The sequence below is a fragment of the Anopheles stephensi genome, chromosome 3 (assembly GCF_013141755.1).
Source record: "Anopheles stephensi strain Indian chromosome 3, UCI_ANSTEP_V1.0, whole genome shotgun sequence".
Lineage (NCBI taxonomy): Eukaryota > Metazoa > Arthropoda > Insecta > Diptera > Culicidae > Anopheles > Anopheles stephensi.
In genome coordinates, this window is record NC_050203.1 from 62,140,709 (window position 1) to 62,153,832 (window position 13,124).

A 13,124-nucleotide genomic window follows, 5' to 3' on the forward strand; every position below is an offset into this window, starting at 1 on the left:
AATAGCTCGGTATGTTGGTTCCGTTTGTCTTCTTTTGTGTTGCTTAAGACAGGCGGCAGGAAAAATGCACACATTTGAAACAAGACGGGAAAATGATAAAAAATACACAGTCCGAAAACGGAATCGACTTAATGGATTCATTCGAGGGGCCCCATACCGTCTAACGATGCCGCTGCTAACCGGAGGCTGAGGAAAACCGAATTTTGTTTTCCGCACTACCCAAAATTTGGTGAAGCTCGTTCGTATCTGCTCAAATGATCAAATGAGCTCACTTTTGGTAAATGTATTTATTATTTCATGCCAGCATGATAGGCGAGAGTCGTTGAAATTTGGTTTTAGCGTAAAAAAAACTTTGACTGACTTCGAAAGTGAAATATGATTTGAACGGAACAAGATCTTTTTATTACACTTCTACTTTCTTGTTATAGTTGCCTCCTTCCGGTGTTACATTTAAAAGCAAGTTAAAATTGTGAGAATTGAAAATTGAACATCCGAATACATACATTAATGCCTTGGAAAGCTGTGTACAAAAGTAGATGATGTACACTGTGAGGATTTATATTTTATTTCTATTTGTACTCAAAACATGAACACAAACTGAACAACTGACGAGATACGTTTCTCTAGATATGATTAGATGCAAGGTGGAAGTCACGATTTCTTAGATAACGTTATCTAATCCTCTTTCACCTTTTTGTATGCCCGCTACTTATTAGCTGCACAACGCAGTGCTATATGTTGTGAGTTCTCCGCTCAATGCAACCATTGGGGAAGAAGAAAGTACACCAGCCAGCTAGCCAGCTGGGAGCGATGATCATTTGACAAATTAGAGGCTCCCGACGATTGCAATCGTTGATGTGGCATCGCGACGTCTATCTCGTAGCCTCTCGTCGAAAAGACGGTGTCGTTGATAAAAATCACTTACTTAGCATCCGTGTACCAAGATCTCGGATATCATTTTATTTGCTTTGGCCGTTGGAACACCATCATCATTTAGTAGACACCTGGGTGAAAGATCGTACAAGTGAAAGGACACGAAACCCTTGCAACCAGATAAACAACTTGCAGTCATAGACATTAAATGCATGCGACTGGTCAATGGTCTGCCAAATCTTGCAGTATTGTTAACCAATCGCACGAACGATAAGGCCCCGCAGCGGGTCTTTTGGCTGACAAAGTAGCAGCAGCAGCGTGTAGCACGAATGCGTACGTGCGGGAACATACTTTCGTCTGAGGCAACATGCGGAGGATAAGTGTGATGCAGCACACGGAAGCATTCCCACATTTGCCACATTTGGCACAACGGAGCTCAGCGATAAAAAAACAAAACCGCTACCTTCTTGGCAACGCACGACATTCGTCATGTTTTGACAGTTCGAAGAAAGAAGATATTACGCAAACGGGACCGGTTTTAATCCCATCCATGCGTACATGCAAGTACGAATCCACCTCACCGTGTTGTTTTAGTGTCCCCAGGGCAGTGAATATGTCTGTTCTTTCCCAGCGATTATAAGCAAGGGAGCGGCCACTGGACATTGGAAAATAAACGCTTCGGAAGGCCTCCCCACGACAACACCTTTCTCTTTGCAATGAAAGTGAAATGATTGGGCGATGTCCCATTTTGATGGATGTCAATCAACCAGATTTTGTAAAACGCCCTCACTGATAAGACAATGATCAAACCACTGTACGTAAGTATATACTTTTGCTGAGAGGATTGATGAAATGTTATCCAAAGTAAGATTTTCGAGATTTCATCCTAGGTGTTGCCATCCGCCGAGGAAAAAAGATGAACGATATTATACAGATACGACCTGATGATGGCGTATCTAGCGTCAACTATTCGGTATAATCAAGGTACTACACCATTTGAAGACCAATTATTTAGTATTGGTCAAGCTGACCGTTTTCCTCAGAGCTAGAGGTAGGCGCGGCAAGACAGCTTTCGCCGGCACTAACTTGATGAAAATATTGATAGCGTACGTGAAGTGACCTGTCTTTTTCCTGCCATAGGACAGAACTGATGGCAATATACTTGCCAGTCAATGGTGTGATGTAGTACTAGCCTGAGTCTGAAAAGTCGCCGAATAATTATAGCTCCTTAAGGGATTGTCTGATGGACACACGATGAGGTGTTCCTCGATGGGCGTATCTTTTTGAAACGCTAGGTAACAAAAAGAGGTGCTTTCGATTTTAACACCGCAGAAAATATGAAACTGAAAGTTAGTGATTGCTATACTAATTGGTTTTGCACAAAATTGATGAGAGTGTAAAAAATGATCAAGGTTCGTCACATAATGTTCCCAATATTAGTATAGATTAGCCTACAAGTAATTTTACTTTTACCCTCACTATAATTTGAGATTGTTAATACACATTTTGTTTCCAAATATTACTTACTGTTTGTAGGCATTGTAAATGTATTAGTTTGACTGGTTTACTCACCTGAAAGAGGAGAATAGAGGTAAATTAGATAAATAAACATTAACCTTTTATGCAATATAAATAATTTTAATAATAACTGGAACTATAGAATAAAGAGTTTTTTTTTCTAAATAAATTGCGCGAATCTGGAACGCATCATTCGGTGGCATCGAGCCAACAAAACATTCTCCTATTAATGGTATCCTATACCCTATCATTGAAAAGCAGCCCATTCTCTGCTATCTGCTCTGTGACAACCACGAATCTGGGTTACAACAAGAAGCGCAAGTAGACAACTCACTAGCCGAGTTGCACATTTGTGACAATTGCATAAAAAGACGATGCGACCGCAGGTTTAGCAAGATCAAGTATCATTATCATTACGTGTTTCTCAGGGTCTTCCAACCATAATTAACACCGTTTAAGCCTACCCCTTCCGACACCATTCCACTGTGACGTCGCATCGCTATGCCACGCGAGCTAGCCGAGCCGTAGCATAATCTTGGCAATGCTTCCGTCGTGGTCGTCGATGATTGACCTACCTTTTTCGCCTCCTGTCGTCCCCGAACCGGAGGAGGAGGAGTTGTGTACCACTTTTAGATAGGGCAGCCCGTTGGACCCCCGTGCGACATAGTACGGATAGTCGGGATACTCGCCAGCCAGGCTCCGTTTGTCCTCCTCTTCGATAAACACTGAAGGATCGGGATGTACTCGACCGGCGTTATTTTTTGCCAACGATTCCAAACTAACTCCGTACAGTGCTTTGACGAGCGGTGATTCGACGGATTCACACGATGAGCGAGGAAGATCCGGCACACTACCGCCCAACCGCTCGCGTAACCTTCGCAACCGATCGGATGCTTCCAGCTCCAGCTCCAAAAAGCTGGGCCTTTCGTTTTCCTCATCACTGCCATCGTTAGCAAAGAGTGATTTATCGCCGCCAACGTCGGAGGATCTCCTATGCTGACTCCTCGACGAAGTTCCGTCCGTGTCGGAGGTAACACTAGCGACGGTAGAGGAGGACGTACTACCACTCTCCTCGCTAATACTTCTTAAGTAGTTTGAACTATCGTGTAAGGATGGCGGCACGTTGCAAAATACTGGCGTCTGGTTCGACTCATTGTACTGTAGGAATCGCCGCAGCTGGCGGAACTGGAAATGCTTGTTCTGCAGGTGTCGTTCGAGCACGGTAAATGTGTTCTGGAAACCGCGGCTCGAATCGCTCGGTCGGCTGGAGATGGATAATGGTTCTGAATCATCCGCCAGCAGACCACCCTTGTAGTCATCATCACTAGCACCAACACCAATCAATGAAGACGTCGAGCTGCGGTAGTCTTTTTGACGTGCTCGTGGCGTACTGTTTAGAAACTCTTTACCATTTTGTCCGCCAGCATCGTCTGCCCCGTCTTGCCACTGGGCTTCACCACCACTAAACAGTTTCCTATAAACTTCCTCCTCATCCACCGTAGCATTTCGGACGGCAAACGCAGTCGCTGCCACACTGCCACGAACCACACTCGAATCGGTAGTATCAACTACCTCAGGCACTGTAGACATTATTGTTTAAGATCACACACACTGACGAACGCCTATTGATCACATTCTTCCAAACGCAAGAAGCTACCAGCCGCTTCAGATCGAATCTCGTGACCAACTAACTGGCTACGGCAGGACTCACTTTTGATCACGGGTTGTTGTTGCGCGAAATAATTATAGCCGTCAGGTCACTTTCCTTCATTGCACTTCCAGCTTCATTCTTCCCTCCACTTTCCCACGTGCGATCCAGATGTATCGCATTTTCTGCAGGAGCACTTGTCGATCAAAACAGGTTCCCTGCTGCCTGTGACGTGACGGATGCCGTATCCCTTTTGTTGGTGGTGCAATAAAAATACTCGATTGTTAGGTACTTATGAGCAATTCACAGATGGCATTCGGACAGGAAACAGCAGCAGCAGCAGCAGCAGCATCAGGCACCAAGGAAGAACAACTATCTTTTGGAAACCAAGCCAAACGCGGAAAGAGAATAATGATCGAGCCCCGATCGAGGGTTCGTACGCTTTCGTTTAGTCCCGCGTTCCCGTCCCGATCATGAATGTCTTTGCAATTTCTTAAGCAGATGGAATAACGTACCCAAAAAAGGGGAAAAACAACCTGTATTGGCATAATAATAAACACGATATACCTTATTTGATGAGCTTCAAAACAAAACCCGGCTAAGTTGAAATCGGAAACCCAGGTTTTTTAGTAGGTTTCTTTTCCCTTTTAAACTAGCTGGTAAAAAATAGTCAAGCGAGATATGCTAGTTGGAAAATACGTGAAATTTGACCTCTTGTTAAATGTCACGTGCCATCATGAAGACATCTGAGACAACCTGACATCCATCGATGTCCTTTCAATTGCAATATATAATACAGCTGGTATCTGGTTTTTTTCCGCAGAGCATAAGCTACCAATAAGAAAACCAGAACAGTGCTGTAAATAACAATATTGCAAACAAATGAGGGTTTTGTTGCGTATGACCTAAATTACATTGCTCTTGCTGTCGCACAGAGTTCACGGATTACAAAACCGAACGAGGTGAATAAGAAGCAACTGAATGGATTTTTTTCCCAATCCTGTTGTAATGTCTTCATTGTGTTAACCATACTCTTAAACATATGTTATACTAGCTTCCACCATAAAACGAACCCTTGTCATTTACAGCAACAACAGTGTTTGCATATTGATAAATCGATCTATTCCATATCCACATCCATTTTGAACCCAATTTATCCGCGTTACAGATAATAACCGACCAGAACCGATAACCTGTGTTCGTCTGGCCTTTTCGTCCACCACTCTCAAGCGGTACAGCCTATCGTTTTCCCCACACATAAGTGGCTTCGAATTTGGGAGGGGGGGGGGGAGGAGGGGAAACTTGGGTGGTACAACGGCTGTTAGGAAAACGTATCCATATGCCCATGCCACCAGATGCTATGCGAAGTTTGATATAGTTTTTTTTTCGAAAACTACAAAAAACAAGCAGTGTCCCGTTAATGGGGGTATCGTCGTGCTTTAATCGATGTCATTAGTGACGTCGAAATGTTGGGCATGAAATGAAAAGTTTCCACCACCGCACCCAAACTCCGAGACAAGGTTTAGGTTTCTTTTGAACGCGCTTTTACACGAGCTGGGTTGAACCCAGGTTTTTTTTAGGTAAACGATCGCCAAACTGCTCCAACTAGGTTATAAAAAGTAGATCGATTAAAATAGAGATTTAGCCCTAAGTTGCACGATGCATCTGGATGTTTTAGTTTTCTTTGTTTAACATTAATGATTGAATTATTCCATGATCATGTTCAATTTTTAACGATTTCAGGGGAAAAAACTCAACTGAACTGGCCCGTGGCAGGTTTGCAGGTTTTGGGGAAAAATTGGACCGAAAATTAAAAAGAAAAGAAGGTAGATTAACAGTCAAAACGATTGGGATGTGTAGTATAACGCTTATTAAACAATCTTATTGTGAAAAATTAAAACAATATCATAAAACATCCACAAACAAAAGCCACTCTTTCGATATTCCTAAAAATACCTTAAAGGTTCGTCGAATTATGTGCGAGCGAGCAATCGTCACTTGAATGAAGCTGTATTTCTCACATTTGATACGCACTGGAAAAACGATTCAATTTGCTCTCAAAACAACGGCAATGCTGCTTCCACCAGTGAGGTAGCGAAATTAAACGCCAGCAATGAATGCGATTAAACTGTGACTAATCCTGCCGGTAGGATCGCGGGCAGCAGCCAAAACCGCACATTTCGATGCGGTTTAGTGAATATTTTTTTCTACTTCTCGAATTTGCATGCTTTTGCGTGCCAGTGTACAAACCCCTGTTGACCAACAGTATCCAATGTCGTCGAGAGTTTTGCCTAACCGGTTGGGTGCAAAGTAATTATACCGCTGGCAGAGTAAGACGTGTTCACCTGTAACGCGTGTAACACAAATCTAGCTAAGAAGCAAAGAAAATCGATACACAACACAGACGAGTTTTCTTTTCCCAGTCGCTAACCACCCATCGAATGTGATACTCGTGCCCCAGCAGAAGGTGGAGCTTTGGCGCGTTTGTTGACATTTTAGCGGTCGACGGTGGACCACTTTTCCTCCGCTAGTAGGACACTACCGAAGGGATTTAGGTTAGCTAAACACGCTTTACATAAACATACGTAGACACACCTAGGAAAGTGTCATTGATCCTGACGTGTCCTTTCGATTCAATTTATTTCGTCCTTGGTTTGTGAGCAGGACACACAGTGGTAGATCATTTCCGACGAGTGGAGCTACCGAGAAAAGGCACATGAAAAAAAAAGCTTACCATCTATACGCTTTCTACATTAGCTCTATTTTTCTTAGGATACAGCGATGAAATGGAAACTAATGATACGTTCGTTTTGTCAAATCATCTTCAAATTGTGTATCATTCCGCTTTTAGCAAAACTTGCTGCAGGTTATTATGCAACCAAATTGATAGCATGTCGTCAAAGGGGGCTTCAATGCTTAGAACCCTCTATTGGATAGACAAAACTTCCCCCACAAACAAACAGGGGACACATTCTCCCGATGACTTGACGCTATTGGACGAGGACTGCACACCATTGTTAAACTTTAGAAAATATTTGGTAACAGTTTTGTTATACATCACGATACGCGTTCTAAATGCATTTTAATCGATTTATGGTGTTGCATTTATGCTTCTGTTGTGACATTAGAGTATGCATCAGAAGAAAAAAATGCCTTCAAATGGCAAAATATAGATAAGCATTAGCTTCTTCTTCTTCTTCTTTTTCTTTGGCACTAACAACCTCGAGGTCTAGGCCTGCCATTTCTGGCTTTCTGTGACTTTATTTTACCCGTAGCAAAGCAGTCAGCCCAGCGCACGGGGAGGCGGTCTGGATGGGATTTGAACCTCGGTCCTGCCGTGTGAAGACCGGCGCCGTTATCGCCTTATTATCGGCCACCGGACCGCCTTGGGATAAGAATAAGCATTCCACAAAAATATTGCCACCAAATATTGATCTTTTTGCAGTTAGCCAAGACTTGGCAACTCTTTCTGAGCTTTGAAGATCAGTTACTGCTACAAACTTACTACAAACAAAAATCAAATTTTCAATATAAAAAGTCAAAGTCAAAGTAATGTTAAATGTGTTGCATTTCCCAAACGAAGTGAAAAATTTACTATAATTATCATTTAAAGACAAAAATATCGATTACAAAGCCCCATACGACATTAATTATAGCACCCGGTTAATCGTACCTAGCCATATCTTATCTGGCTTGTCATTAATCTGTCTAATATCTGTCATCGTAGTAATAAATACCGCTCGCGCTCTGAGCATCGATGCCGTAAAAGTAAAACACAATTGGAACAAGCAAAAACTAAATTGAAAAGCTGAAAAAAACACTCCCCCCACGTGATCGATGCGGTTTTCATCGCGGATCGTGCCGTGGTGATCGATCGGGTAGGAAAAGTGTGCATGACTACGCAAAGAATCTGGGTCAATTTAGAGAGGCCATCATCGTGGGACTACCATAATCCCAAAGTCTCTCCCCTAATTAAGACTTAATTACTAAGCTGACGGCATTGGGCGACCACCGGGTGCAACTTGCGTTGAATACACAACACGAAAAAACGCTAGCGCATTTTTAGGCAAATTGCATCGGGCGTATCGATCTGGGAGGCAAGGCAGCCAACCAGTTAGCAATCCGTTCCGCAATCGCAACTACTCACTCCGGTTGTGTGCGATTGAAGGAAGGAAAATGAGACGTAGCGAAAGGATGTAAATAAAGTTTCATCGATTTTTGTGGCAGCGCATAAACGCATATCTAAACGGGTATCCCCGCAATCGATACGCGTCCACGATCATCTCGAACGTCAAATGAGGAAGCTGTAATTAGCCACCAGCCGCATTATTATCAGTCGACGATATGTTCGAAACAATTCGGAGGCAATACTACGCAACGCTATCATGGCGGGGTAATCACTTGATACTCTAATCGTTACACCCGTTTCACACACACATTCACACTCATTTATGGCACGTTAATGTTTCCGTAAACGTCTCTTTGGGAGGGTGCAGAAACGGAACGTTAAGAAAACACCCAAAACACGGGCAAGAGCAAACCGAATCTGCTTCAAAATGCGGAACGCGCATGCACGCGAGTTTGTTTGTCCAAAGAAGAGTTTTGTGGAAGATGTTGCCGGGCTATGTTCCCGTCACTTAAGTGGATAAAATATGCCCATGCGCTAGGTTAATGTTTCTATCGCACATACCTTCGTGTGTGACGGAATGCGACACAAGCTGCAATGTGCATTCGAGTTTCGCCCGTTATGGGACGAGTTTCGACGAAGTTTATGTTTCATGCAACTGTCACTGTCGTATATTTAACGCCAACATTTAAGCTGACAGGTTCAAACTTAATCTAGATCATTTTTTGCTTCAAGCGCATCGTGATTTACGATGAATGGGGCTACAAATGGATGAGACGGGCGGATTATGTGGTCACTTATTGCACCACACCTACACGAAAAACTCGTTAGCTCTAGACTTTGGATTGGATGCATTTTAAGGATGGAGTTTTAGCTTTATGCTTGGTACGGTACTGTGAGTTCAGTTGGGCAGATTAAATGAATTCAATAGTCCGTTTCTTAACTTAATTCGCAAATGTGTGTTGCGCTTTATTCAAACTTATTTGATGCATAACCTACCACGATTACCTACAAAGCCTGGCCCAACGTGCATTAAGATGCCCTCTTGTAAATTTTACCAAATCCTATCGATCACTTCTAACGGAAACACTATATCGAATTCCAGGTCTGCAGGAAATTCTCAAAATAGATTCATAGCTATCGATCCTATCGTTGCTAGTCCCGTGAGATGTTGGTCCCGCCTGTTCTCGTTTTGTGTAAACATTATCCTAACACATTCACAAACATTGAATGCATGACTCCATTCTCCTAAACTTCCTTTACTTTTGCTGTACTTACTCAGGGTGAGAAAACTATTCTTGTCCAACGGAACGAACGTGGTTCCCCTATTGCGTCAGGAATTTTCAAGTTCATCTTGTTGGAGGCAAACTTTGTTTAGGATCGATGATTGTCTAAGATGCTGTCTGTTTGATGTGAATGGCAAAGGAACCAAACAGACCAACTAAGCAAAGAGACCCATGTTGGGCCGCAATGGGAAGGAACTTCAATCGTCAAGAATGTAAATATCACTCTGTCCCGGTATTACTTCCGCCTTTGGGAAAAAGGTAACCAAATACGGTGAAATAATGCTTCTCTTTAAGACGCTATTGTTCCAGAGTCATTAGACATTCTTGGCGACATGAAATACGCCCAAGGAAATGCTGAAGCCGGAACAGCTTTACCCTAATCTACACTCCATTCAGACCGACATTTATTTCAATTTATGGGTCACAAAAGCTTCGACAGCATCTTGACATAAGGCGGAAGCATGCACAACATTAACGGTTATGTTTATTGTTTCATCATGGGAAGAACGAAAGAAATAACCACGACAAAGTCACAGTAAGAGCAACACGAGTCAATAGAATAATAATAGCTGTCTAATGATTCGGACAACACTTTCTTCTGTCTCGCGGAAGGAGGTGCAAATTATTTAACCACGAAACGAATCATTAGCACCGCTTCTTCTTCGCTGACCCGAATGATGGTGTGTTTGACATGTTGAAGAGCGTCGTGGTCATTTGATAGAGCCCTTTACGTTTCTTTTGGGCCGACAAAAAATGTGCATCGCTTATCTGCCGTTAAAGAAGCGATGATTATTTTACTAATTGTCATGGTGGGTTCACGGGAGACTAGATGAAGTGTAAAAAGAGCTATTAAACATGACCGACAATGGCTAGCGGTTATGATAATGAATTTCTGTCCAACATGTAATTGACATCGTTTTCACCGACCTTACATTCTCCTCACAGTTACCCCCATGGAAGTGTCAATTTCGTTCTCCGCTAACCCTTATTTAACCTAGTTTATTTGTTAGTGCAGAACAGCTCATCAAAGTTTTGTCAATGAATTAGTTGACACCTTTTTACTGTTGATAGACCGGACGCGGGTTTAACATTTATGTCTTGCTTTAAGTTGTCTGCAAAGATTTTAAACATATACATATTAATGATTTTTTTTAAAATCTAACAGACCAACTGGAACAGCCGGAAAAAATAAGGGCCGTTTTCCGAATACAAAACAACAATTCGACCGGCTATCTAGTGGTCGAAGAGCACCGTTGGAACTAGGACAAAGGCTATATTTTTCTGTCAATTTCCGATAAATTCCCTGTCGTCGTACATAGGAGTTTGTAGACTGATGTCTACCAACTTTGAAAACATTGTCTCGAGATAGCAATTTTTTAACCGAATGTATCATGATATTTTAGGGAAGTTTGCGTTAAAGTATACACTCCCCAAAACTAAAATTTAAATTTAAATTGTAAAGATACTGAAACTTTCAGCTATAAGCTCAAGGTACACAGTGTCAATGTTTAGATTTGGCAAGTACGAAAAACAAATCGTAAAAACCTCAAGTGAACGTGACATCATCCGCTGCCCTCTAGATAATGGCAATGGATAAAGCAGTAAATAAAATATTTGTCAATGTGGTACTTTGACTATTTGTCAATGTGGTACTTTTGCAAACATACAGTGCAAAAAAGAAAACAAAAAATATTGGAAAGATATCACCAAAGGTTTTGCTGGCGAGGTTTACGCTGTTTACTCATCAAAAACCCCTCATAAGCAGCTGATCGGAGTGTGATTTTGGTTTTGTTCCATCGGTCATGCACAAACACGCGTCACCAATTAACGTAACCACCCAACAAGCTCGATCCGTCGTCGTCCCACACGTTCAAGGGTAGCTTATTATCTCAGCTTGGTGGCAGTATTAAAATTTCTTCTCTTCGTGCTTCTCGACTTCCCGCTTAAAAGGGGTTTTAAAAAGTGATACCCTAATCTTATCGCGGTACACGAGCAGCAGTGATAGTGGGATGCCATGTCTGGAGATTAAAAGAAAACAAGGTTTCTCCTTCCTATCAACCTCCACTTCCCTTCCCCATCTCTGATATTTCTGGTGCATTCACGATGCAAGAAAAGGGAAAAAGTAGTACGTGATCACCAATTGAGATCGAGCCGGAGAGTGAAAAAAGGAAAATGGCTTAACGCACACACACACCTCCCATTGGCGGTTGGTGAGCAGATATGCTTCTATTTTCAAAGCACGTGGCCCTCGCTAGAAATGGTACACGGAAAAAAAGGTTTTCCACTGCAAAAGGGGAGGTCTGTGGCGTCGTATGTGGCGATCGTTATGTTGCATGATACAGATTTTTTTCTTCTTCACTGGTCCATCAACACCCCCACCAATGTGCGTGTGGGTGTGCGCGTCTGGTGTGTAGTTTACTCCGGTTTGCGCGTATACTCCTCGCAACAAACCAACATACCCGCAAAGCATGATGCAGGTGTCGTTTTTCCTTTGCTCGATTGCATCCGACCACAGGCGTGATAGCGCTGGGATGGATTTGAGTTGTGGAGGAAAATCGCACCGCAACTTACGAATACTCCAAGGCCACCGACGTTACCTCCAACATATAGTGGAGCCGGCTGTGGAGGAAGGCAGGAAATACGGGGGAAAACGAAGAGCAAAGAGTGTGGTGGCCAATTTTTTCCCTCTCATCGGTTGGATGAGTTCAACCGGCAGCCAAATTTCTCTCCATCGGTTTTTTCGTCCTCTGAATTCGAAAAATCCACTGCCCCACGCCCAGACAGCCATCCACTTTCCCCACACACGTCTGTTGTTGTGGTGGGTGCTACAAACGGAAGGTGTTGCTGCACGGCAACAACAAAACCAATAGTCACCGAACTCGGCTTCGCCAACGTAATGAAATTGAAAATCCAAAAACAACGACAAAACCGTCTGACCACATTGGTGGGTGGTTTTGGTTCACGATGACGCCTGTTGGCTTTTGTGTTAACGCGCTTTCTACGAACGAAAATCGACACGCACACATCGTCCGCAGGTTGATCGGGGCAGTAAGGAGGATGGCCCGCGAATGTTCTCTGGTTTCCGATTGCGATAATGCCAATCGCACCGCTCAAAGAGGAATTGGATAAGATTGTGAGGTGAGAAACATATACTAGATACGACGGCACTTGCAAGTGCATGTCCTTGGAAAACTATGGACTGCAAAACAATACTCTCCAGAGAGAGCTAGATGCAGTTTGGATTCTACATTCCAATAGAATGAGAGATGAGAGTTCCTGTTGGTAGGTTATTCTTTGTTTTTCTTCTTGGTCCCAACCGATGCTGCTGCTGTTGCCGTAATTTGTGTGGCGAAGATTTGAATACAGATGATTTTGATAAATCTTTACTTCACTAGTATCAATTAATCCATGGAAAAGTGCAGCATTAGATGAGACCTCTTCTACTTTATCACACTATTTGACACCGAAAAAACAAAACTTTTCAAATAAGGATTCATCCGGAGCATCCAATCACGTAATTGCGCCGCTGTTGCTAAGGCGACGCAGTTGAACAACTACACTTTTTTCGACCTCTGTACGGCCGCACTGGGGGTAACCCGTACTGGGCATGCTTTTCCACTTTCCGCCTGTATTTTCACTATCTATTTTCTTGGTTTTTGTCACCACGCTATTT

General features: G+C 42.9%; 1 protein-coding gene across 7 annotated transcripts in view; it reads right to left on the reverse strand.

Moving 5' to 3' along the window:
• LOC118509319 (trafficking kinesin-binding protein milt) overlaps window positions 1–13,124 on the reverse strand; it is an 81,974-nt gene that overhangs the window by 41,107 nt on the left and 27,743 nt on the right. The window contains exon 2 of one of the 7 annotated variants that reach the window (XM_036049771.1): window positions 2,967–4,289. The exons of the other annotated variants lie outside the window; for them this stretch is intronic. Within the exon in view, the coding sequence (XP_035905664.1) occupies window positions 2,967–3,981 (1,015 nt within the window). The 5' untranslated portion in view covers window positions 3,982–4,289. The remainder of the gene's footprint in view (window positions 1–2,966; window positions 4,290–13,124) is intronic. 7 annotated transcript variants of the gene reach the window in all.